The sequence below is a fragment of the Pomacea canaliculata genome, linkage group LG6 (genome assembly GCF_003073045.1).
Source record: "Pomacea canaliculata isolate SZHN2017 linkage group LG6, ASM307304v1, whole genome shotgun sequence".
Taxonomy (NCBI): Eukaryota; Metazoa; Mollusca; class Gastropoda; order Architaenioglossa; family Ampullariidae; genus Pomacea; species Pomacea canaliculata.
The window spans coordinates 26,855,424-26,879,858 of NC_037595.1; the positions used below are offsets into that span (position 1 = coordinate 26,855,424).

The following is a 24,435-nucleotide window of genomic DNA, read 5'->3' on the forward strand; positions in this document are numbered from 1 at the left end:
ATTACCTGAGTGCTTGAGTATTTTGAGAGACATTTTAGAACATCAGACGAATGTCATTTTCATCGACTAACGGTAATCATTCTATCATTTCATTGAAGAGAATCGTTTACAACAACACACCGAAATTCCCTAACAGTAAGTAAAAGACAAAAAAAGACAATATATTTTTATTCTTTTACTATCTTAGAGGCGTTGACATAGTTATATATCAATTAATCATACAATGTGGATTCTGTATAATACCTAATATTAATATATTCACACTTAAATTTTACGTTTCTACGTACCTATACTATGAGTACTGAAGCACTGAGATATTCCTGTATATACTTTGATTACTTCTTTTTATTTGAAACTTATAGCTATTAAAGGCGTTGTCTCATAAAGCAAACCAAGACCTATTTCTCATTATACGCACATTCATGCACACACCTACATCCATCCATTGTTCTGTAGTCTCTCACTCGTTCATTATTTGTTACAATGTACTCCTTTGATTCTGCGCCACTTATTCCCTGGAGACAGCACGAACCATGTAGCGTTTAGGAACATCCACAATGCCAAGAGAACCTTGCAAAGATGGCAGTTCTCCAGTTTCCGGTGGCAGGAAGCGGAAGCGCTGTATCATGGCGGCCAGGTACAGGAACAGCTCCATCCTCGCCAACGCCTCACCCAGACACACTCGTCGTCCTGAGAAGAATTAATAGAGCACAAGATGTTAGACAGAATGACGCAGCGATTGTGAATTGCACAAACAAACCAAGTCCCACAACAACCAACGGAAAAAGCAAAAGCTTAAACCTCAAAGACCTCGTAAAACATTTAAAAAGACCTTTCACTCGCCAGTCAGTTTCTCTACTGTGTTATCATTATTATTGAAATGAACTTTTAACCAATTATAACGCACAAATCTGTGTAAAGGTAGTAAGTTTTTTAAGTCTTATAAAACATACTATCCCTTACCAATAGAGAACGGAATAAGTTCATCAAATCGTAACAGTTTGTCATCGTTTGTGATAAACCGTTCTGGGCGAAAGACGTCGGGATCTCCCCAAATCTCCGGAGCGTGCAGGACAGAGTGCAGATTAGGAATAATCGTGGTGCCCTTTGGAATCGTGTATCCACTAAACTCCACCCTGGTAGAAGTGCTATGAGGTACGCTGAAGGGCACGATGCTGGAATAGCGCAAGACTTCCAAGATGGTGGCCTCCAGGTAGACCAGCTGGGTCCTGTCGCGAATGGTGGGCGCTCGCTCAGTACCGACAACTCTGTGGATCTCCTCGTAACACTGTCCTGCACGTCAGGGTGGTGAAGGAAGTAGGCGATGGTCCAGCGGATAGATGTTGAGGTTGTCTCGGTTCCCGCCCCGAACAAATCGAAAACAACTTTCCGCAAGTTTACCTCTATTTAAAGAAAGAGATAGAGATAATTAATATTCTGGTTTATTCCTTGCCTTTATGATATCCACATTCTTACTTCTTGAAAGGTATGAATTTAGGTCACATCTACTACAGACTTTTGTACCCTAAACACAACGAACCACTTACACATCAAGCGTTGCTTAATGTCCCAGATGTCAGAGATAATTCCGACATTACTAAAGACGTTGTAAAATTATACCATGGTACGTGCACTTTGCCCCTATCACAGTCAAAATAACATCAAACGATAGACGCATACTTTTATCTACTTATATAAAATAAAAATGCAAAACAACAGACATGAGACTTAAGTTATTTCATCTTTTTTTTCCAAAATTGTTTGTTTATAGTTGTATATCATGTTTGTGTGTTATGGAGCGTATGAACGGTCCATGAAACTTCGAGTTTGTAGTGCGTAAAGACTAAAAAGTAAAATTGGCTTATGGACTTTCATTCCTTGACTTGTATCGGTCGCTCAGGATAAAAACATGGTCCTCACTCGGGATTTTCGATCAGTGGTAAGCAGTCCTGAACGGTACGACCCATCTTTCACTTTTTAAACCATGTTTTCCTCCGATCACCTCGATGTTTCTGTCCAAGGTAACTCGAAGGACAGCGTCCTTGACGGAAGTCCTTTGCCATGTGAAAGAAATCTTCCGTCTCGTTGTCCCATTGTACTGCGGTCTTTGGATTTTGTATAATGGTTTAAGTACTTGTAGGAGGCATTCTTTGATGTTGATTTTTTTGTGCATTATGTTTCATAGCCTCTCGTACCAGACACTTTCAAAGCTTTTTTGAAGTTGAGATAAAGGTCTCGCTTCTGAAGATTTTAACTAGAACTTAAAGAATCTCAAATTTAGAGTTAGAACTTACTTTGTGGTGGCGGGTTAAATATCCTCGTTTTTTTTTTATCCTCAACTTTGTGTTGGTGGGTTTCAAGCGCCTCTGGTATAGGAAAACATATTTGTGCATAAAAACAATTAGGGATTTATAAGTTGTCTTTGTTGATTTCTTGTGAAAGGTGAGTCTAAGGTGCAAACTCTATTTCAGCCTTATGAAATACTGACAAATGTAGAAGAAAGAAAAAAAAATGTTCTACTCACCATTGATAAAGTCAGCTGTTGGTTTTTGCTGCGCTTTCGCAATTTTCCTGAGATAGGCGCTGATAAAATCATCTACAGAATTCTCGTCGTAGTCTTTAACATGGATGTCGATGAAAGGTTTGATAAGCGTATTAAGTATCGATAAAAAATTTTCCAAGATTTTTCTAATACCAAACGGATCCCCAGGAAGATGTCTTAAAGCAGGAAATGTTTGCAAGAAAGACGCCGTACCTACTGCTTGAATGTTTTCCTCTAAAGCTTGTATGTAGCGTTTGAAAACAGGATCTTCGTACTCAAAACGTTTGCCAAAGACAATGGAGCTGATGTTGTTAGACACGCTGACCTGGGTCATTCGGGCTAGGTCTTGGGGTTGACCTTTCTTTTCCGCGAGGGCATTGATATACTCCTTGACCTCCTCCTGAATCTTTTCCGCCAGAATGTTTTTTCCCATGCCAAACTCTCTCAGAATCTCCAGGGACGTCTTCCGCTGAGCTTTCCACACAGGACCAGAAGTGTCGATAACACCTGCAGAGCACGTTACCGTTTTTTGTAACCATTGTAAACGACAACTGCTAAAGTATGAATTAGATGTAAATTTTGTCTGTTGCTTAAGGTAATTGTATGTTTTCTACGAGATTGAATAATGTTTAAAGTATTGTTTATTAGATTACGCGTCTCCAATTGTGTCAACAATCACAGGGAGAGACTGAGAGCATTGAGACAACACAAACACTAAAACTGATAATAAAATCTGTATACGTATAAGACTAACAATATCTATTCCGAGTCTAGATTAGTACAGTATGCAAAGATACATAAATACACTTACATCTACATATTAACACCGTATATTCCAACGCACACAGCTGCACATAATATACAGACACAACGATGGGTGATAGAGAAAGAGACGGAGGTAGGGGAAGAATCACAGAAAGGTAAACTTGAGGTGAATGCATACAGAAACGTCACACCGCTACTCACCGCTCATATTAAGAATTTGGTCAAGTGGAAAGTGCGGTCTGTCGGAGAAGATGTCAGCTTGTTTGACCAACGCGTCCTTGATGACCTTGTAGCCGTTGAGCACCACCACCAGCTGGCTGCCCACGTACAGACTGAACACGTCACCGTACTGTCGTCGCCATGCTGCGAATTGCTGCCGAGTATCTGACTTGACCTTGAGGAGGTGCATGTGACCCAGCACCGGAAGAGCAAAGCCTGGTCCTGGAGGTAGTCCTGCTGACCGTCGTGTTGATAACCACCACAGTGAGACCAACGCCAGGACGACAAGCAACAAGAAGCTTGTCGTCTCCGGAACAAACTCTATTCCGAGCATTGTCTGGGTCTGGAATCTACAAAAGAGTAAAAAAAAAAACAATTAAAACATTACACAGCTAACACAATAGTGAGATCATAAAAGCCTCCTTTTGGGGGAGGAACCGCTGATTCGATGTCATGTTGATGGACGCGGAGATAAAGATGGTCTTAAAGCATGTATCCTAGTATTTCAGTCTAACGTGTACAAGACAAGCAATTCTTCTATCTATCACCCAAAAAGCAAATATCTTTACCGAAGTCAATCATTTTATTTTGAAGTAACGAATGCGTAAATTCAAGCGAAAGCAAAATGCTGTAAAATAATTGCGAGATTTCAAAGTATCTGTTCATTGTATACAGTAGTACCTACCATAAGCTCTGTCTTTTCCTTGTGCAGACGACTTTTTTAGTGTCTACCAGCAGACGACAACAGCTCTTTAAACATGACAAGCGAGGTCAGAAACTGTTCTCTCTTAGTGCGAATGTAGTGGGTATAGGTGATGCCACAATGTAAACAACTAAGAGTGTATCCACTTAAATGACATGGTTAAGAAGATAGTCTTGCCATCACTAGGCGCCAGATAGTAAAGTACTGGGCACCTTGTAGTGCTAGTATCATTCATGGTGTGTAGATAACGAGAACGCGCTCATGCACACACACACATATAAACACCGGAACATAAAAATGGCCATTAGCCCTATCATAAATAAGTTAGTGTCAAAATGTGGGCTGAACAAAATCATATCTTAGGGTCAAAGTAACGGCTTTGCTACAGCATCTTTTTCGAGTCCTGGTGTTGACTGACTGTCAGTTCATTGCGAATCCTTGACTAATGAAACCTCGGAGGTTATACAACTCCATGATGAACCTGATTAACGCGTCAAGAGTAGCGTCTCTTTACCCACCAGGTTGATGGGGGCAGCACCTTGTGTATGCACGAACTTGTATAACTCGACTGCTGGCAGACATTTGTTTACTGTTAACTACTAAAACGAGGTAGGTGTGTACAAAGCGTCAGGTTTATTCACATTAGAAGGAAGAACAACGCGAGGACTCACTGCGTTCAGGCAGTAAAGGGAGATCACTGTAGATGTAACGGTAACGACTCCAGAGAATAAAGTTAATGACATCAGGAAAATACTGGGAAGATATTGAGTAATCTTCAGAATATGAAGAAATGTTATCATATAAAACTGCAATAGGGTGATCATCACTTCATTTAACTTAATATGTAGCTCAAAGCCGCTGTCGAAGAGTGTGAAGATGGCGGAGTGGAATCCAGGCAATAGATCCAAACAGTTCGCACTTCAAAATAACACTATATACATATATATAGACAGTGATATTGCAAAACAGAGGAGGAAGAAAACGCGGCAGAAGCACATGTACATATGAAGGCCCAGCACTTTTATCCAAATCGAATCACGACCACAAAACATAAACAAAATCTACTCCAGCCGATATCCTCAGCTTGTCAGTCCAAGGGACAGAACTCTCACATTTTCTAACCGATTGCAATGTACTTCAGTCCCTTGACTTTGCGGTATCAGTTGTACCCGGTACACACGCACCATCAGTCCTGAACATAAAATCTACTTGAACCTTCACACCTGTTTCTGTTTTAAACCTCTGTTCCCTACCCCTCAGACTAACAGTAAATTAGACCAGATTATTAAATTATGGAGCCTCATAGACCACGCTTTAAATTAATGAGGTTAAAATATTCACATGTAAGCTTTTTCGAATCACGAATGATTCAACTGCTAAAGCGAAAGGAAACATTTTCTCTTCTAACTGTTCATGTAAAAAAAATTTCCCTCTTATCCCGACCCTCTATCTGTGCCAGTCTGTATATCTGCACGTATTTCAGGAACAAGTCTTAGTTTGGGTTCAAGTCGTTTTGTGTCAAGGGCGCTCTGAATCATACAGCACGAATAGCTCAGTACGTTGTTTGAGTCATCAGACTGAATGACAGGGCTGCTAGGTCACTCTGGGTCATGAGCAGTCCGACAATATATAAGAAGTAAGAGAGCGCAGTTTAACCCATATCACACCCACAGACAAGGCTGTGCACCCTGTAATTCGTCTTGCATGCAACACTCGTGATCAGGTGAGGTCAACGCAGGGCCAAGTAACTTGAGAAACACAGAGCAGTACATATTATGTTCAAGGAACGTGGTACTGACGCACTTTTATACATTTGTTGTCCTCTCTGGTCGAAAATGGTGGCTTTTCTAAAGCTTTGAACTGCAGACAGATTGGAAAGTGTATGTAGCAATAAAAACAATGTACTTTGTATGCATGTGTGTATGAGTGCAGACATGTGTATAATAAACGGATAAGTATATACACAAAATTGGTGTCTTTCATGCATTTGTGTGTGTGTGTGCATGCGAGTGAAAGTTTAAGTAGTTAAAACTTCACAGATTCTATCAACTTCTCGAAATGCTTTCAGTCATTAAAACTGTCCACCAGCCAGTCAAGTGCAACGCCATTGTTGGCTAACAAATAATTTCGTAATTGTTTGGCAACTTCTGCAGTGTTTTCTCAATGTGGCTGATATGATGTGTGGTTGTTTTAAAAAGATTCTGTTCATTATAATCCCGGAAACTCTGCTTGGTGAGACAGGAAGGAGTTTATATTAATGAGCATAAGAGTAATGGGATCATGTCAAACGCGTCAAGAGTAATATCCCTTCACATGCCAGGCTGAGGATGGCAGTAATCTATATTGTGTGTGTTCGTCGACAATGTCTTGTGAGTCTCTTGCCTGCTTTAGGTCTCCGTCATTAGCATGTACTCCACTGTGTGCTGGAGTATTTTGAGAGACATTTTAGAACATCAGACGAATGTTATTGTCATCGACTAACGGTAATCATTCTATCAGTTCATTTAAGAGAATCGTTTACAACAACAAACCGAAATTCCCTAACAGTGAGTAAAAGACAAAAAAAAGACACAATATATTTTTATTCTTTTACATAGTTATATATCAGTTATTGACATAGTTATATATCAATTAATCATACAATGTAAATTCTGTATAATATCTAATATTACTATAGTCACACTTTAATTTCACATTTCTACTTACCTATACTATGAGTATTGAACGACTGACATATTCCTATGTATTCTTTGATTACTTCTTTTTATTTGAAACTTATAGCAATTAAAGGCGTCTGAAAAAGCAAACCAAAACCTATTTCTCCTTATACGCACATTCATGCACACACTTACATCCAGGCATTGTTCTGTAGTCTCTCACTCGTCAATTATTTGTTACAATGTACTCCTTTGATTCTGAGCCACTTTCTCATTCCCTGGAGACAACACGAACCATGTAGCGTTTAGGAACATCTACAATTCCAAGAGAACCTAGCAAAGATGGCAGCTCTCCAGTTTCCGGTGGCAGGAAGCGGAAGCGCTGTATCATGGCGGCCAGGTACAGGTACAGCTCCATCCTCGCCAGTGCCTCGCCAGACACACTCGTCGTCCTGAGAAGAATTAATAGAGCACAAGATGTTAGACAAAAGAAGAAAGACGGAGCGATTGTGAATTACACAAACAAACGAGATCCCACAACAACCAGCAGAAACAAAAGCAAAAACTTAAACCTCAAAGACGTCGTAAAACATTTTAAAAGAGCTTTCACTCGCCAGTCAAATTCTCTCATATTGAAAAGATAATTTTTGTCCAATTATAACTCACCAAATCTGTGTAAAGGTAGTACATTTTTCATGTCTTATAAAACATACTATCACTTACCAATAGAGAACGGAATAAGTTCATCAAATCGTAACAGTTTGTCATCGTTTGTGATAAACCGTTCTGGGCGGAAGACGTCGGGATCTCCCCAAATTTCCGGGGCGTGGAGGACAGAGTGCAGATTAGGAATAATCGTGGTGCCCTTTGGAATCGTGTATCCACTAAACTCCACCCTGGTAGCAGTGCTATGAGGTACGCTGAAGGGCACGATGCTGGAATAGCGCAAGACTTCCAAGATGGTGGCCTCCAGGTAGACCAGCTGGGTCCTGTCGCGAATGGTGGGCGCTCGCTCAGTACCGACAACTCTGTGGATCTCCTCGTAACACCTGTCCTGCACGTCAGGGTGGTGAAGGAAGTAGGCGATGGTCCAGCGGATAGATGTCGAGGTTGTCTCGGTTCCCGCCCCGAACAAATCGAAAACAACTTTCCGCAAGTTTATCTCTATTTAAAGAAAGAGATAGAGATAATTAATATTCTGGTTTATTCCTTGCCCTTATGATACCCACATTCTTACTTCTTGAAAGGTAATAATTTAGGTCACATCTCCTACAGGCTTTGTGTCCTAAACATAGCGAACCACTTGCACATCAAGCGCTGGTTAAAGACCAAGACGACAGAGATACTTCAGACATAACCAAAGCAGTTGTAAAATTATACTAATGTACTTGCTTTTTGCCCCTATCAAAGTAAAATTACATTAAATGATAGACGCATACTTTTTTCTACTTATATAAAATAAAAATGCAAAACAACAGACATGAGACTTAAGTTATTGCGTCTTTTTTCCCAAATTTGTTTTATAGTTGTATATTATGTTTGTGTCTTATGGAGCATATGAACGTTCCATGCGACCCATCTTTTTGTAAACCATGTTTTCCTCCGATCATATCGATGTTTCTGTCCAGTGTAACTCGAAGGATAGCCTCCTTGACGGAAGCCCTTTGCCATGTGAGAGAAATCTTCCATTTCGTTGTCCCATAGTGCTGCTGTCTTTAAGTTTTTGTATAGTGCTTTAAGGATTTGGAGGAGGCTTCTTTGATGTTGATTTTTTTGTTGTTGTGAATTACCTTTCATAGCCTCTCAAGCCAGACACTTTCAAAGCTTTTTTGAAGTTGAGATAAAGGTCTCGCTTCTGTAGAGTTTAACTATAACTTAAAGAATATCAAATTTAGAGTTAAAACTTATTTTGTTGTGACGGGTAAGATATCCTAGTTTTTTTATCCTCAACTTTGTGTTGCTGGATTTCAAGTGCCTCGGCAAGAGGATAACGTTTACGTTTGTGGACAAAACCAATCTGGGATTTCTAAGTAGTTGTCTTTGTTGATTTCTTTTAAAAGGTGAGGCTAAGGTGCAAACTCTTTGTCAGCTTTCATGAAATACTGACAAATGCAGAAGAAAGAAAAAAAATGTTCTACTCACCATTGATAAACTCAGCTGTTGGTTTTTGCTGCGCTTTCGCAATCTCTCTCAGATAGGCGCTGATAAAATCATCTACAGAATTCTCGTCGTAGTCTTTAACATGGCGGTCGATGAAAGGTTTGATGAGCGTGTTCAGCATCAAGATAACATTTTCAAAGATTCTTCTAATACCAAACGGATCCCCAGGAAGACGTCTTAAAGCAGGAAATGTTTGAAAGACAGATGTCGTACCTGCTGCTTGAATGTTTTCATCTAAAGCTTGTATGTAGCGTTTGAAAACAGGATCCTCGTACTCAAAACGTTTGCCAAAGACAATGGAGCAGATGTTGTTAGACACGCTGACCTGGGTTATTCGGGCTAGGTCTTGGGGTTGACCTTTCTTTTCGGCGAGGGCATTGATATACTCCTTGACCTCCTCCTGAATCTTTCTCAGCCAGAATGTTTTTTCCCATGCCAAACTCTCTCAGAATCTCCAGGGACGTCTTCCGCTGAGCTTTCCACACAGGACCAGAAGTGTCGAGAAGACCTGCAGAGCACATGTTACAGTTTTTGTAACCATTGTAAACGACAATTGCAAAGTTTAATTTAGATGTAAACTTCGTCTATTGCTAAAGGTAGTTGTATATTTTCTACAACATTGAAAAAAGTATTGTTTATTAGATCACGCGTCTCCAGTCAATTGTGTCGACAATTACAAAGAGAGACCTAGAATATTGAGACAGCACAAACACTAAAACTGATCTTAAAATCCACATGCATATAAGGCTAATAATATCTATTCCAAGTCTGGATTAGTACAGTTGCACAAACTGCTCGCGGGTATGCAAAGATACATAAATACACTTACACCTACACATAAATATCGCACATTCCAACGCACAGAGCTGCATATAATCTACAGACACAAAGCTGGTAGATAGAGAAACAGATGGAGATAAGAGGAAGAATCACAGAAAAGTAAACTTAAGGGGACTGCATACAGAAACGTCACATCACTGATCACCTCTGATATTAAGAATTTGTACAATAGGAAAGTGCGGTCTGTCGGAGAAGATGTCAGCTTGTTTGACCAGCGCCTCTTGATGACCTTGTAGCCGTTGAGCACCACCACCAGGCGGCTGCCCACGTACAGACTGAACACGTCACCGTACTGTCGTCTCCATGCTGCGAACAGCTGACGAGGATCTGACTTGAGCTTGAGGAGGTGCATGTGACCCAGCACCGGAAGAGCAAAGCCTGGTCCTGGAGGTAGTCCTGCTGGCCGTCGTGTTGATAACCACCACAGTGAGACCAACGCCAGGACGACAAGCAACAAGAAGCTTGTCGTCTCCGGTACAAACTCTATTCCGAACATCGTCTGGGTCTGTAATCTACAAGATAGTGAAAAAAAAACCCATTGAAAACATTACACAGTTAACCCAAGTAGTGAGATAATAAAAGCCGCTTTTTGGGGGAGTCGGTATAATGCTGATGGACTCTGAGATAAAGATGGTCTTGAAGACTGTACTCTGATATTTCCATCTAACGTGTATACGTTCAGTGTGCCTCGTTATTTGACTCATATTACTTTCTCCCTTCTTGCCTTCATCACTCTTTCTAACTTTCACTTTCTCTTTCACTCTTTTGTTTTTAGACATGCACTCACATTAAACATCGAGCAATTCCTACAACGTCTAAGACATGTTATCTTCTATCATTCGGAAAGCATCCATCTTTATCGATGTCGATCATTACATTTTGAATCAACAAATTTAAACGAAAGCACAATACTGTAAAATATTTGCGAGATTTCAAAGCATCTTTTCTTTGTATACAGTGATACCTACCTTAAGCTCTGTCTTTTCCTTGTGCAGACGACTTTTTCAGTGTCTAACAGCAGACGCCACCAACACTTTATGCATGTCAAACGAGGTCAGAACCTGTCCTCTCTTAGTGCGAATGTAGTTGATACCACAAGGTAAACAACTAAGAGTGCACCCTAGGCTTGAATGACATGGTTAAGATGATAGTCTTGTCCTCGCTGAGCGCCAGATAGCAAAGCGCTGGGCACGTTGTACTGCTAGTATCCTTCATGGTGTGTAGATAACGAGAACGCGCTCATGCACACACACACACAAATAACACCGGAACATAAAAATGGCCATTAGCCCTATCATAAATAAGTTAGTGTCAAAATGTGGGCTGAACAAAATCATATCTTAGGGTCAAAGTAACGACTTTGCTGCAGCATCTTTTTCGAGTCCTGGTGTTGACTGGCTGTCAGTTCATTGCGAATCCTTGACTAATGAAACCTTGGAGATTATACAACTTCCTGATGAACCTGATTAACGCGTCAAGAGTAGCGTCTCTTGACCCACCAGGTTAATGGGGGCAGCACCTTGTGTATGCACGAACTTGTATCACTCGACTGCTGGCACACAATTGTTTCCTGTTAATTACTAAAACGAGGCAGGAGTGTACAAAGCTTCAGATTTATTCACATTTCAGATTAACTACTAAAACAAGTTGAAAACAAAAAGAAAGATAAGAGAATGCTTTACACATGTAAATAACCAAGAGCGCGCATGCGCAGATATTATCAACAAATAAGTTTTAGGCATGAATAAAAAAGCTACTAATTAGGACATTCGACATGCCTGTAATAAAAGTGGCATTCAGCAAACATTATGGAAGGTTTTTTTGTGTCTTTTAATGAAGTGATTCATCGATGAATCTTATTTTACATTTTGTTTTCCGTTGACGAACCTAGTCAATTCTTTGATTCCTCTTGCCATTTCAGTCCTCATTGTCTTCCATTTAAAACAAATTCAGAAAATTTGAGTTTTATTCATTGGAGAAAAAAAATCACGTCTGATTTTGTCACTCCCTGACAACAACACGCACCATGAAATGTTTTGGGGCATGCGCAATTCCCAGAGTTCCCTGCAAAGATGGCAGTTCTCCAGTTTCCGGTAGCAGAAAGCGGAAGCGCTGTATCATGGCGGCCAGGTACAGAAATAGCTCCATCCTTGCCACCGCTTCTCCCAGACACACTCTCCTTCCTGTAAAAACATGACAGAAATTAACTATGACCTTTGGCAAGAAGACGGAAACTAGAAAGTGGAGGACAAGAAGTAAAAGATAGTGAAATAAAGAAAAAAGGATAAAGAAGACGAAAAAGTAAAACCTTTAACAAGATGTTTTATAGGAACCTTCAATAACATATTATTTATTCATCAAATGTATTCTCTTTAGTTTTTTTTAGTGAAGGCTGCTCTACGTTAAATAGCTTAATTTGGCAATGCTATTTCATCAATCACACTAGAATTGCTTCAGACTGCAGAAGGCGTTTCCTGTCGCCTGGACTGGTGATCCAAGCGCACTAATCTGTGTAAATAAAGTGCAGTCACCTACCGATGGAGAACGGAATATGTTCCTCAAAGCGAAGCAATGTCCCATCTTGTCCAATGAACCTCTCGGGCCTGAAGTTTTCAGGATCTCCCCAAGTCTCCGGATCGTGCAGAACAGACTCAAGATTCGGGAGGACGAATGTGCCCTTTGGGATCGTGTATCCGCTGAGTTCCACGTGACTCGCGGTGCAGTGCGGCAAACTTAAGGGCACGATGTCGGCGTAACGTAAGACTTCCAAGATGGTGGCCTCCAGGTACACCATCGCAGGCCTGTCGTGAATGGTGGGCACTCGCTCAGTACCGACAACTCTGTGGATCTCCTCGTAACATTTGTCCTGCACTTCAGGGTGGTGAAGAAGGAGTGCGATGATCCAGCGGATTGATGTCGATGTCGTCTCAGTTCCAGCCCCGAACAGGTCAAAGACAAGTTTCCCCAAATTCCTTTCTGATAAGGACACGAAATGCGAGAATTAAATTCATCAAACTTTCAGTAGTAACATACTGTCACCAGATTACTCCTACCACATGCAGAAATGTTAGACAGATGCAGATTGAAAAACATGTTTAAAAATGTAATAACGTATCGTGCAGCTAACTCTGGCATGACAATATTGACAACAGTGCATTAATCGGATTCCCACGTAACATGACAACTTCGGTGTTCGTGGGTCAGTTTAGCTGAAGTCGTAGGTTTTTTTTTTTCTTATTATCAGCCTCTGTGGCTTGTGATATAACAAGCATATAAGTCTCAGCGTTTATTTCTGTGCAATGCTTTCTCGGAATGCTAAGAACTGGTGCAGCAACTACTGCTTCAGATAAGAATTCTAGGACAAAATTTCAATGAGCACAGCATCGACGAGCCTTCAAAAAGCTTTTGTTTTAGCTAAAGCTCGTGTTTCGTGAATTGAGGTTATTATTTTTGTATTTGTGATTGTGCATGCGTGCGACCAGAGCCTAAAAACACTGTAGAAAATAAAAAATCAGAAAAACAGCAAAATACTATACTCACTGTTGATAAACTCCGCCGCTGGTTGCTGCTTCACTTTCTCAATCTCCCTGAGATACGCACTGATAAAATCATCCACGCAATTCTCGTCGTAGTCTTCAATGTGTCGCTCGATGAAAGGCTTGACAAAGGTGTTCAGAATCCTAGCAAAACTCTCAAATAATTTCCTGACCCCAAATGGATCCCCAGGGATGAATCGTAGAAAAGGAAACGTTTGCACGATTGATGCTGATCCGGCCTCTCTGGCATTTTCCTCTAGAGTGTGCATGTAGCTGTTAAACACAGGGTCGTCATACTCGAAACGTTTGCCAAAGACGATGGAGCAGATGTTGTTAGACACGCTGACCTGGGTCATCCGGGCCAGGCTCTTGGGGCTGACCTTTCTTCTCAGCGATGGCCTTAAGGTACTCGGTGACCTCTTCCTGAATCCTTTCAGCCAGGATATTCTTACCAAAACCAAATCCTCTTAATATTTCCAAAGCAGTCTTCCGCTGTGCTTTCCAGATAGGGCCCGAACTTTCTATTACCCCTGGAGCGAGAAATTTGTATTTGATTTGATACCAGTTTTTTCGATGGCCTTGAATAGCTTCGCTGAATCGTATTATAATACAATTACCTTGAAGTAATATTTTTCTCAACATTAAACTAGTCGAAACTATGTGCATAGCCGGTCTCATAAAGTCTTTCAGAACTGTGTCCTTCACTGATAAATGTTTTACATATCCTGATTACCAGATGAAACGTCAAGCCATTACTCATTATGTATGGCTCTTTAATCTATTGTCAAAAATCACAAAGGTACATTTTAAAATAGACAAGTTAACTTCTACCATCTTTGTCTTCTTTTGTTGATTAATTTGCAGTGTTTATACGGACCAAATTACCTTCGAAAAATGAAATAAATGGCACTCACTTCAACATTATCACACTCGATAGGGGGAAGAGAGTAGAAACAGCAGCGTATGATTAACAACAGACTTAGCAGGTAAAATACATTTCCACATCAAACCCAGCATTTCTGCACTCACCTGTACTTTTGAGGTATTCTGCTATCGGAAAGTGAGGTCTGTCGGAGAAGGCGTCGGCGTGTTTGACCAGCGCGTCCTTGATGACCTTGTAGCCGTTGAGGACCACTACCAGTTGGCTGCCCATATACAGACTGAACACGTCACCGTACTGTCGTCGCCATGTTGTGAACTGCTGACGAGGATCTGACTTCAAAAGATGCAGATGACCCAGCACCGGAAGAGCAAAGCCTGGTCCTGGAGGTACTCCTACTGGCCGTCGTGTCAACAACCACCACAGTGAGACCAACGCCAGAACGACCAGCAACAAGACGCTTGTCATCTCTGGCAGCAATTGTGTTCCGTTCATCTTTCCGGGATTATAATGAACAGAATCTTTTTAAAACAACCACACATCATATCAGCCCCATTGAGAAAACACTGTAGAAGTTGTCAAACAATTACCGAAATTATTCGTTAGTCAACAATGGCGTTGCACTTGACTGGCTGGTGGACATTTTTTATGACTGAAAGCATTTCGAGTTGATAGAATCTGTGAAGTTTTAACTACTTAAACTTGCACGCGCATGCTCACACAAAAATGCATAAAATACACTAATTTTGTATATATGCTTATGCGTATATCATACACATGTCTGCACTCATACACACATGCATACAAAGGACATTGTTTTTATTGCTGAATACACCATCCAATCTGTCTGGAGTTCAACAGCTTTAGAAAAGCCACCATTTTCGACCAGAGACGACAACAAATAAAAGTGCATCAGTACCACGTACCTTGAACATATGTACTCCTCTGTGTTTCTTCAGTTACTTGGCCCTGCCTTGACCCCACCTGGTCACGAGTGTTGCATGCAAGACGAATTACAGGGTGCACAGCCTTGTCTGTGGGTGTGATATGGGTTAAACTACGCTCTGTTACTTCTTATATATTGTCAGACTGCTCATGACCTAAAGTGACCTAGCAGCCCTGTGATTCAGTCTCTGATGACTCAAGCAACATACTGAGCTATTCGCGCTGTGTGATTCAGAGCGCCCTTGACACAGAAAGACTTGAACCCAAACTCAGACGTGTTCCCGAAATACGTGCAGATACATGTATACAGACTGGCACAGATAGAGGGTCGGGATAAGGGAGAAAAAATTGTTTACTTTAACAGTTAGAAGAGAAAATGTTTACTTTCGCTTTAGCAGTTGAATCAGTCGTGAACGCGAAAAAGCTTACATGTGCATATTTTAGCATCATTCATTTAAAACGTGGTCTATGAGGCTCCATAATTTGATAATCTGGTCTAATTTACTGTGTTAGTCTTCGGGGGGATGGGAACAGAGGTTTAAAACAGAAACAGGTGTGAAGGTTCAAGTAGATTTTATGCAGTTTGGAGTAGGTTATGACTATATTTCAAGAGCGAAAACATTTTCGCTTTTTTCATTGAGTAATACCGTTTGAGATTTGAGGTTTAAAGATCGAAACCAAACAAATATTTCCTTACCCCTAAAAAAATACTTTTCAGAATAAATACATCATGCTCTAGAAATCAATTCTATTCCCCCCCCCCAAAAAAAAAACAAAACAAAACAAAAAAACAAAAAAACAAAAAAACAACAACATAAAAGGCGAAGAATATGTCGAAATCAAACGGTTCAGCGCTCCAACATTCTCATCCACCCTTCACATGCTTCCGCAGCTTTTAGCTAGTCGGAACTAAATTTACCGGCTCAGTGAAAATCAGTGACTGTGGTCACAGCTAATCACGCCTCTCCCTGGTTCCCCATTACTAACTACACTGAGAAACGATGGTGGCAGAAACGTATTCATGGGACAACGGCTTCATCTGGCTCACCAACGTGATTCACGTTCACCTGTGTTCACAACGTTTCTATCAAGCGGCGCTGCTCTAAAAAATTCCTTGGGAGCGGGTAGGGTGTGTGTATATATATATCCGCTTGTTAAATTATTCAACTTTATTTGACAGTTGACAGTTTGACTAGTCCAGTGACTGTCAGCAGTTGCTCGTCCTGGACTGACGCAATGCAAGACAAACACGCAATGCCCTACAGGAGTTTCGATACCGTTTTACAGTTTATCGGCTGGTCAGATATAAATACTTGCCGGAATGAAGCAAAGTCAGTGTCTACATGAACCACCATCGGTTGATAACTGCTAGCCGACACTTTAGGTCAGGTACGTGTGATATTCCTTTTATTACTCCACTGTCAGAAAAGAGTGTACTCTTTCGTTTAACCTTCCACCTTATCTACCTACCAATGCGAAGACTAATCTCAATGCTGTAGCTCAGGTCGCCAAACAATTTATACGCAGCACCCTGATCACAAACTAGGGCAGGTCTCTCCGATCACTTCTATCGACCTTTGTTACAGGTTGTGTCAGGGAGGCCACCATATTTAAAGTCTTCAAACCTCTGGTCGAACGAGACTGCTCCAGGTGTGGAGGGACTTTCCCTTTGCGAGAAGGATTTGTATATCTCCTTGTGTGCGGAGTTCCGAGTTAAGCTGGTAAGAAATTTTGATGTTCCTCTCTCTCTCTTTCTCTCTTACCCTGGATGTATGTCTCTATGCAAATGACTGTCCTCTTATTCACACACACATGATTCAATCACCAACTCATTGATTGACACACACACACAAACACACACACACATCGCGGCTGATTTTTCCCTGTACTGGTATAATAATAGACGTCCTTCATCGTTTTCATACTCCTTTAACCGTAATTTTCATGTACAAGATACAGTTTTGCCTGTAAACGACTAGGCAAACAAAGGCCACCGTTCAAGCAGAGGGGAATACGGTGTATCTATGTAGGGCAACTCGGGAAAGTACATGAGCACTAACCACAAACAGCTTCTGTTGGCTGGAGTATCACTTCTCACACCGACCCGTTAGCTCAGCTCGGGGAGTGAACAGTTATATATAGAGAGAAATGTTCTCAATGGTCAGTAATATCTGCAACTAGCTATCAAACTTGCGTGTATCTTAGTCAGGCATGGCTGGACATATTTATGTACAACTTCTTTCGAACAAAAGAAAATAAGAAAATAGAGATGTCACTAGACGGCAGAAAGTTGCAGATTTTCGTGAAGTGTTGTGAGAGGCCTGAGGACGCTGACACAAGGCGGCGGAGTTGCGAGAATTATGTGCCAGGAAGTAGGGCTAAGGTTAGCGAAATAGATAATGTTGGGAAGGTAGGGTTAGGGGTTGATATATATATATGAAACATAACTTTAACAAAAACCCTAGCATAATCCCATTTTCTGGTACATAGTTGGCATAACTCCGCCTATAAATATCAGGGTATCCTGAGCCCTACCAAGGTGTAGTACTACTAAAGTATGGCCACATACCTTATTCGTAATTTCAAGTGTACGGATGATTTTAAATGGTAAAAGACTGCCCCGGCAGTCGGGTTCAGTAACCACACTTTCCCTCAACTGAAATCTCACTAAAGCGGACAATAGTTCAGTCGGTTTTTTTTGCGGGGGAAGTGGAGAGATGGGGGAGATACGAGGTTTGGAGAACGTCTCGTTTAGAAACGAACTGTTGTAACACGGCCACAATCCGAGTCTGATAATAATAAAGTGAATATATATAGCACTTTATCCCACCATCAAAGACTTGCTCGAAGTACCTTACAAGAAATAAAAACACAGACATAATAATAATGGTAGGTGGTAACAGTTCACAGATAAACATTATTCATTGAAAAAAGCTGGCGGTTCAATGAAGCTAAGGTTAAAGGGACACAAAGATGGAAAGTGTACAGGGCTTCTGTGCTGCGACAAAGTTCACTAGCTAAAAATTAGAAATTTTGTTGTAGCCTAGTATATCTTTCAAACACTCTACACAGCTGCACACATAGCTTGCCGAGAATCTATACAGCCCGACATAGCTCAGAACACTCTTGACAGATTGGCACAAGTTCGAGAACTTTCTTTTACAGATCGAAACAAGTATTGAGAGCAGAGAGGAAAGAACGAGAAATGAATGTTTGAGAATGAGGTAAGCTGGTCAGAGCAGGTGACGAGATGATAAGTTCTTGATATTTTATTATTTAAATCACGCAGTGACGTTGACAGCATCTTGCAGCTGCCATGACTACAGCGGTCATACAAGAGCAGGCAACCACACTTCTGCTGGGTGGGGTGGTTGCACTGTCGCTGCTGTGGTGGTGGTCGACTAGGCGACCTTCGGGTTTGCCCCCCGGGCCTGGACCTGCCCTCCCGCTAATCGGCCACCTGCACTTACTTAGCAAGGATCCCAGGGTGCAGTTCACAGCATGGCGGCGACGGTACGGTGACGTGTTCAGTCTGTACATGGGCAACCGCCTAGTGGTGGTGCTCAACGGCTACAAAGTCATCAAGGACGCGCTGGTGAAACACGCCGACATCTTCTCTGATAGGCCTCACATGTTCCTCACGGATGCAATTGCAAAAAATAAAGGTGATAATCCCAGAGATTAGCACGCACGCCCTTTCTCACTCTCCTACTCTGTTTCAGGTTTTAGAACACACGAGGTTCATAAGGTTATATAAGATGGTCCCTATATATATATAAGAAATATAAAAGTTCGATACATTCAGGGCAATTTAGAACACAGCTTGATTACTTAAATCTTCCGGAAGTATTTTCCTCTCACTAATCTTAATTCTTCCGTGTGTGTGTGTGTGTTGTACGTGACGGAGTGCGTGTGTTCGTATGTAAATCTCCAACGATAAATGAAGTACGCATATTCTTACTAATCATTGACGTGACCAGGCCTTGTCGGCACGTCGGGTGGCCACTGGAAGGAGCAGCGGAAGGTGTCGTTGGAGATTCTGCGTGAGATGGGGCTGGGCAGGAACGTGCTGGCCGAGAAGATCCAGGAGGAGGTCAGCGAGTATGTCAAGGCCATCGCCGCTCTTCAGGGTGCAGCCTTTGACCCAAGGCGCTCACTCACACCAGCGTGTCCAACAACATCTGCGCCATCGTCTTCGGAGAACGCTTCGAATACAATGACCCGGTCTTCCGCCGGTACCTGGATGTCATGGACCAGAACTTGAAGAACCTCGCCAGTGAGTTTCTTATTGCTTTACTTTCTGGATCATTTTGATTTTTTGTGGTGTTATTGCTAGGGCTGTACATCAGTATATCGTACTCCTAGCTTAATTGGTAACACGAGTGCAACATTCTTTTCGTAATGATTGGTTTAAGTTTTCAAAAAATAATAATTCCCAAAATACGAGAGCATGACTATGCTTAATGTTCAAGACGTAAGCCTTAAAACACCAGCATTCTCATTTACCGCTAGGAAAGTAGAAGAAAATTTCCCCCCTATACTGGAGAGTTCCGATGCGTATTTGTAACAGCAAGTCCAACAAATCCATGCATGTCTAGTCAGATAAACAATCTTCGCTCAGATTGTCGTGTTTAAGAAGTGATTTTTTTAGCCCAGACAAATGAAACTGCTGATTTTGGGAATACAGCCCTACATATTTGAACTTTATTTAGAAGCTTAAGCTAAAGTTACAAAATTAAAAAGGTCCTAACGGATTTCACTTGACAAACAGGTAAGTAACCTTCTTCATATAAAAATGTAATAAGTTATAATTACAGTCATCGCAGTCTACGTTGTCCTGTTATTGATTCTCCTTTACCAAGTAGGCGAATTTCTTCCTAAGATAAACTCTTGTAATTTTTGCATGTTCCTATTTAAGCTTCTATAACAATACACCCATTTCATTGAACGTCTCATTTTAATAACAATTCAACTCTGCTTGTAAAGTATATTTTTACCTAGGATGAAGTTTTAATCATTCAGACTGATGTGGTCTGTCTCGTGTCTCTGTCGCAGGAACAACAGCTGTCAACTTTATCTCGGTGCTCAAGTACCTACCGGGGGACTTATTCTGCGTGAAGCGCACCCTGAACAACGTCGCATTCGTGGAGGACGACTTCATCTACCCGCAGCTGGACAATCATATCAAACGCTACAGTGACAGTACTGGCGAGGCAGCCAGCGACTTCGTGGAGGCGTACCTTCGCGAGATGAACAAAATGAAAGACAAGGAAACTACTCTAGATAGTAAGCGTGTGCTTATACCTGATCGTATTTCTCCTTTTCGATTTCCAAACGTTAAGAGAAAAGTGCAAGATAAGTGCTTCCAGGAGACTGCGAAAAGTTTAGAGGAAGACATACTGACAGACAAACGGAAAGACACATGGACAGACATAACGGATGCATGACACACAAACATTTATACTTAAACACACAAATAACGCGTATTACACAAGGTACATACAAATGACACATACAGGACAAGCGTGCGAGCCCCATTGCACAAACAGCACGCACACCCACCCACTCTCTCTCTTTCTCTAACACACACGCACGCACACACCCACAAACTGGAGAATAATGCAAAGAGCACACACAACAAATGGTCAGACGACTAACGAAAGTGAAAAATTTTAATGTTCTCGTGTCATAATTCAGATCCCAACTTGATCAAAGTCATGGGCGACCTGTTTGTGGCGGGGACCGAAACCACAGCCACCACCATCCGTTGGGCTCTCGTCTACTTCTTGCACTATCCAGAAGTGCAAGACAAGTGCTTCCAGGAGATCAAGAGAGCCATCGGTACGGAGCGAGCCCCGACCATCCGCGACAGACCGGAACTGACGTACATCGAGGCCACCATCATGGAGGTCTTAAGACACGCTGACATCGCGCCTTTTGCCATTCAGCACGGACTGGCCTGTGACACGACATTTATGGGATACACGCTTCCCAAGGACACAATTATCCTTCCATTCATCGATTCTGTCCTCCAAGACCCGGAAATCTGGGATAACCCGCTAGACTTCCGGCCAGAAAGATTTATCGGTCCTGACGGAAAGCTGGTCAGAAAAGAGGAGTTTATACCTTTCAGCTTGGGTTAGTTCTGCTTTTTTTATACTAAATATGCAGTCAAGGAAAAATACATAGTGGTGATTAGTTTTATTGTATCGCTGTGCAATTAAAATACTGCTTAAAATGTTTTTGAACAGCTTCAGGTTTGAATAACGATTCATTTTATTTTCAACAGGACGTCGTGCCTGTCTTGGTGAGGCTTTGGCACGGACAGAACTTCTCCTGTACCTGTCGACCATGATACAGCGCTTCCGCTTTGTGCCACCCGAAACTGGAGAGCTGCCATCTTTGGAGGGAATCATGAGCCTCAGCAGAATGCCAGGCAGCTTCAAGATACGCGCTATAATAAGAGAGTAGCCGACTAGAACATGTCAAAGCTGCTATTATCATATATAGCCTACTAGTTGAGACCTATTCGCAAGGTATATTCCACTACCCCAGGACTAGATAGTGCCACAGCATATCACCCACTGAGCTCCCCGTTGTTACCAGAAAAACACTTGGTACATACTTACAGACAAGGGCACTACTACATTCCTTGCAGTGTCGGTGTGTTTCTTCAAATGCTCAATGATGTCAATAAAAGGCAAAATCTGTACGCTATTGGAGATCACAAAATTCGGGAAAGGATTTGTTTTTTCCTTCATTTCTAAAAACAGAATTATTTCTTCGAAAGATCCACAAACTCGATTACCTACTTTCCCAAGATTTAGTTATATTTGGAGATCAACCAGTGGCGACACTTTCCAATTTTCTTCATCGACTAAATCGAACGCAGTAAAAAAAAATCCTCAAACAAAATATTTGAGATATTTGTATTTTTGCTGGGAGGCAGGAATTTACCAGATGATAAATTCCTGAAATAACTAGACCATCTTTTCTTTAACGTTATATATAGAGGAAAGCAAATTATAAAATTTAACAAATGTGTGTGTCAACTGTATGTCAAAGACTGACCTGAGAATGTTAATTGTGTGTATATGTAGATATAATTTTCTACCTGCAACGAAACTTATCTGGCGAAGGAGAATATCCCAAGGCCAGTAACTGTCAATGGATTCTGTTGTATACGTGTACCTTGAAATAAAATCTATACTGAGCAAGCAGTGAGTTTTCGAATCCTTTCATGCGAGATCTGCAAACAGTCTTAAGTAGATGCCTATTTCCCACAAATCATATTTTTTCACAAAATGGTCTTATTTGGTGTGCAAGATTACATATATCTACACACATAAAAAATGTATCAATTTACTTAAAAAGCATAATGCTTATGCTAAACAATTTTCGTGTGTTTTTTGAATTGTAAAATATTGATACAATATAAAGATCTCGCATAGAGCAGTAATTAATAATCTGATGTTATTCTAACTCGGACCACTACGTCTTATCAATTCGTTGATTCCACTAAGCATTAAATTGTTGACGATGCCAAAAATAAAATATAGAAATAGAATAAAATAAGTATCAAATAGGTTTTCGAATGTTACCTTGGTTAGGCAAGGAATTACTTCTCACAAGCTGACTTCTAAGCTTCTGCTCTTTACGTACATACCAGCTTCCTTCCACTATCATGTCCGCCAAAGCCGTCTGCTTCTTCTACTTTCGCTAGAGTGAGCTCCCTTTGACCAATGCACACCTCGACTCCTGCTCTTTTCATCTCAGCGATATGTTATAATTTAGTAGTTTCCTTGTACAGTTTGACATTATTACCAGCTGTTATAATTTTGTAGTTTTTAAAGCCCGTATTCTGTATGTTTTGATTTTCAGCGGAAAAATATTAATGCATATTAACTAACTTTGTAAAAAGATGGAAGAAAGAATCGATGTGGTTGAAGTGTGAATGAAAAGTAATTTTGTGTGGAGTTAATTGAAAGTAATGAGTTTTCAGGAATTACTTTGAGGAACTAAGAGAAACATCGCTGTCTAGACATGGAGTATGTATACCTCGTCTGCTTGAGGTGAACTGTGTGCACCCGGAGAAGGGCGGATAGAAGACGAAGGTTTCGCCGAAGTTGCAAGTTCTGTCTCTTCACATAACAGGCTCGGGGAAGTAGAGGGAGGGAATCGGTTCTCCTTGATTTTGTTTATTTGTTGTGGTAATGCTTCGATTTGAATAAAAATGCTGAACCTTCATGTTTACATGTGTTTCTGCTGTGTTTTCTCCCCTGCTGGTTTGCATATTTTTACATATTTTGAATATCCAGACACACTTACTTAATGTCCAACAAATACATTTTGAAACAAGTTTATTTTTTAGCAAACATTTTATGTTAAATTTAGATAAAAGTTTAGGAGAAGCAAATAATGACATGCTATCTGTCTCTTCGCCCGTTCTTTCTCCTCCTCTTAAAGTGAAAATTTGTATATTGATCTGTGTAGTACAGTCGGGCCTCGATAAGTCGACCTTCCCTAAGTCGAAAACCTCCCTATATCGAATTAATTATTAGTTCCCGGCCAAATACCTGCGCCTATTAAGCCATTTTCGCTAACTCTAAATCTCCGTAAGTCGAATTTTTTTTCGGGTCCCTTTGAGTTCGACTTATCGAGGTCTGACTGTATATCGTAAACATCGGGTTGAGCAAATAATCGTTTACTTAGTGAATGAAAGCGTCGACAGATTTTGTTTGAATGCAGTACAATAAAAATTGTTTCTATAGAAACCAGCTCGCTCAGTCCTGACAACTCTGTGGATCTCCTCGTAACACTTGTCCTACACGTCCGGGTGGGGAAGGAAGTACGCGATGGTCCAGTGGATAGATGTTGAGGTTGTCTCAGTTCGCGCCGCGAACAAGTCCATAATAACTGTCAATATATGTCGAGGGAATGGCTTTCATTCATACCATCTCTCTTTCTTCTCTTCACAAATGTGTCTCATATCCTCGAAGTCGCTATAGTGTAATTCTAGATCATTCACAGAAACTTCATGGAGAACCGCTTATTCCAGCGATATTCTCGCTTTGTACATACGATGCCAGACAATCAAGATTGTCATGTTGGAGCTAATTCTTTGTAGTTGAAAACAAAGAAACAAGAAACTGTGTGGAGCTCATGTTTTACGCGCCAGGCGTGCGACC

General features: G+C 41.1%; 4 protein-coding genes across 7 annotated transcripts; 1 reads left to right on the top strand and 3 right to left on the bottom strand.

The window, feature by feature from the left end:
• Positions 1-170: 170 nt before the first annotated feature.
• On the bottom strand, positions 171-4,321 carry LOC112566465 (cytochrome P450 2U1-like). Its single transcript, XM_025242673.1, is given in 6 exon segments — positions 171-690; positions 964-1,293; positions 1,296-1,403; positions 2,525-3,049; positions 3,509-3,876; positions 4,212-4,321. Coding segments are annotated over 5 exon segments (1,497 nt in total). The 5' UTR covers positions 3,861-3,876; positions 4,212-4,321; the 3' UTR covers positions 171-508.
• Positions 4,322-6,794: 2,473 nt separating this feature from the next.
• On the bottom strand, positions 6,795-15,524 carry LOC112566980 (cytochrome P450 2F3-like). The gene is given in 10 exon segments (XM_025243413.1): positions 6,795-7,338; positions 7,610-8,050; positions 9,029-9,488; positions 10,116-10,398; positions 11,892-12,069; positions 12,422-12,862; positions 13,427-13,773; positions 13,775-13,952; positions 14,452-14,797; positions 15,229-15,524. Coding segments are annotated over 10 exon segments (2,748 nt in total). The 5' UTR covers positions 15,238-15,524; the 3' UTR covers positions 6,795-7,273.
• LOC112566473 (cytochrome P450 2E1-like) lies at positions 9,477-10,950 on the bottom strand. Its single transcript, XM_025242685.1, has 3 exons — positions 10,855-10,950; positions 10,032-10,385; positions 9,477-9,554 (listed from the first exon to the last, which is right to left on the bottom strand). Exons 2-3 carry the CDS (start codon positions 10,380-10,382, stop codon positions 9,492-9,494), a joined length of 414 nt encoding a protein of 137 aa, XP_025098470.1. The 5' UTR covers positions 10,383-10,385; positions 10,855-10,950; the 3' UTR covers positions 9,477-9,491.
• Positions 15,525-16,417: 893 nt separating the features above from the next.
• LOC112566471 (cytochrome P450 2U1-like) lies at positions 16,418-22,465 on the top strand. Of its 4 annotated transcripts, XM_025242681.1 has the most exons (7): positions 16,418-16,636; positions 16,834-16,968; positions 18,537-18,912; positions 19,228-19,523; positions 20,303-20,533; positions 20,945-21,385; positions 21,537-22,465. In XM_025242681.1, the coding sequence occupies exons 4-7, from the start codon at positions 19,496-19,498 to the stop codon at positions 21,716-21,718; spliced, it is 882 nt and encodes a 293-aa protein (XP_025098466.1). In that variant the 5' UTR covers positions 16,418-16,636; positions 16,834-16,968; positions 18,537-18,912; positions 19,228-19,495; the 3' UTR covers positions 21,719-22,465. The 4 variants fall into 4 exon arrangements, with proteins under 4 accessions (XP_025098466.1, XP_025098467.1, XP_025098464.1 ...); XM_025242682.1 differs by lacking the exon at positions 16,834-16,968 and having other exon boundaries at positions 16,545-16,636; XM_025242679.1 differs by lacking the exon at positions 16,418-16,636 and having other exon boundaries at positions 16,733-16,968.
• Positions 22,466-24,435: the final 1,970 nt, after the last annotated feature.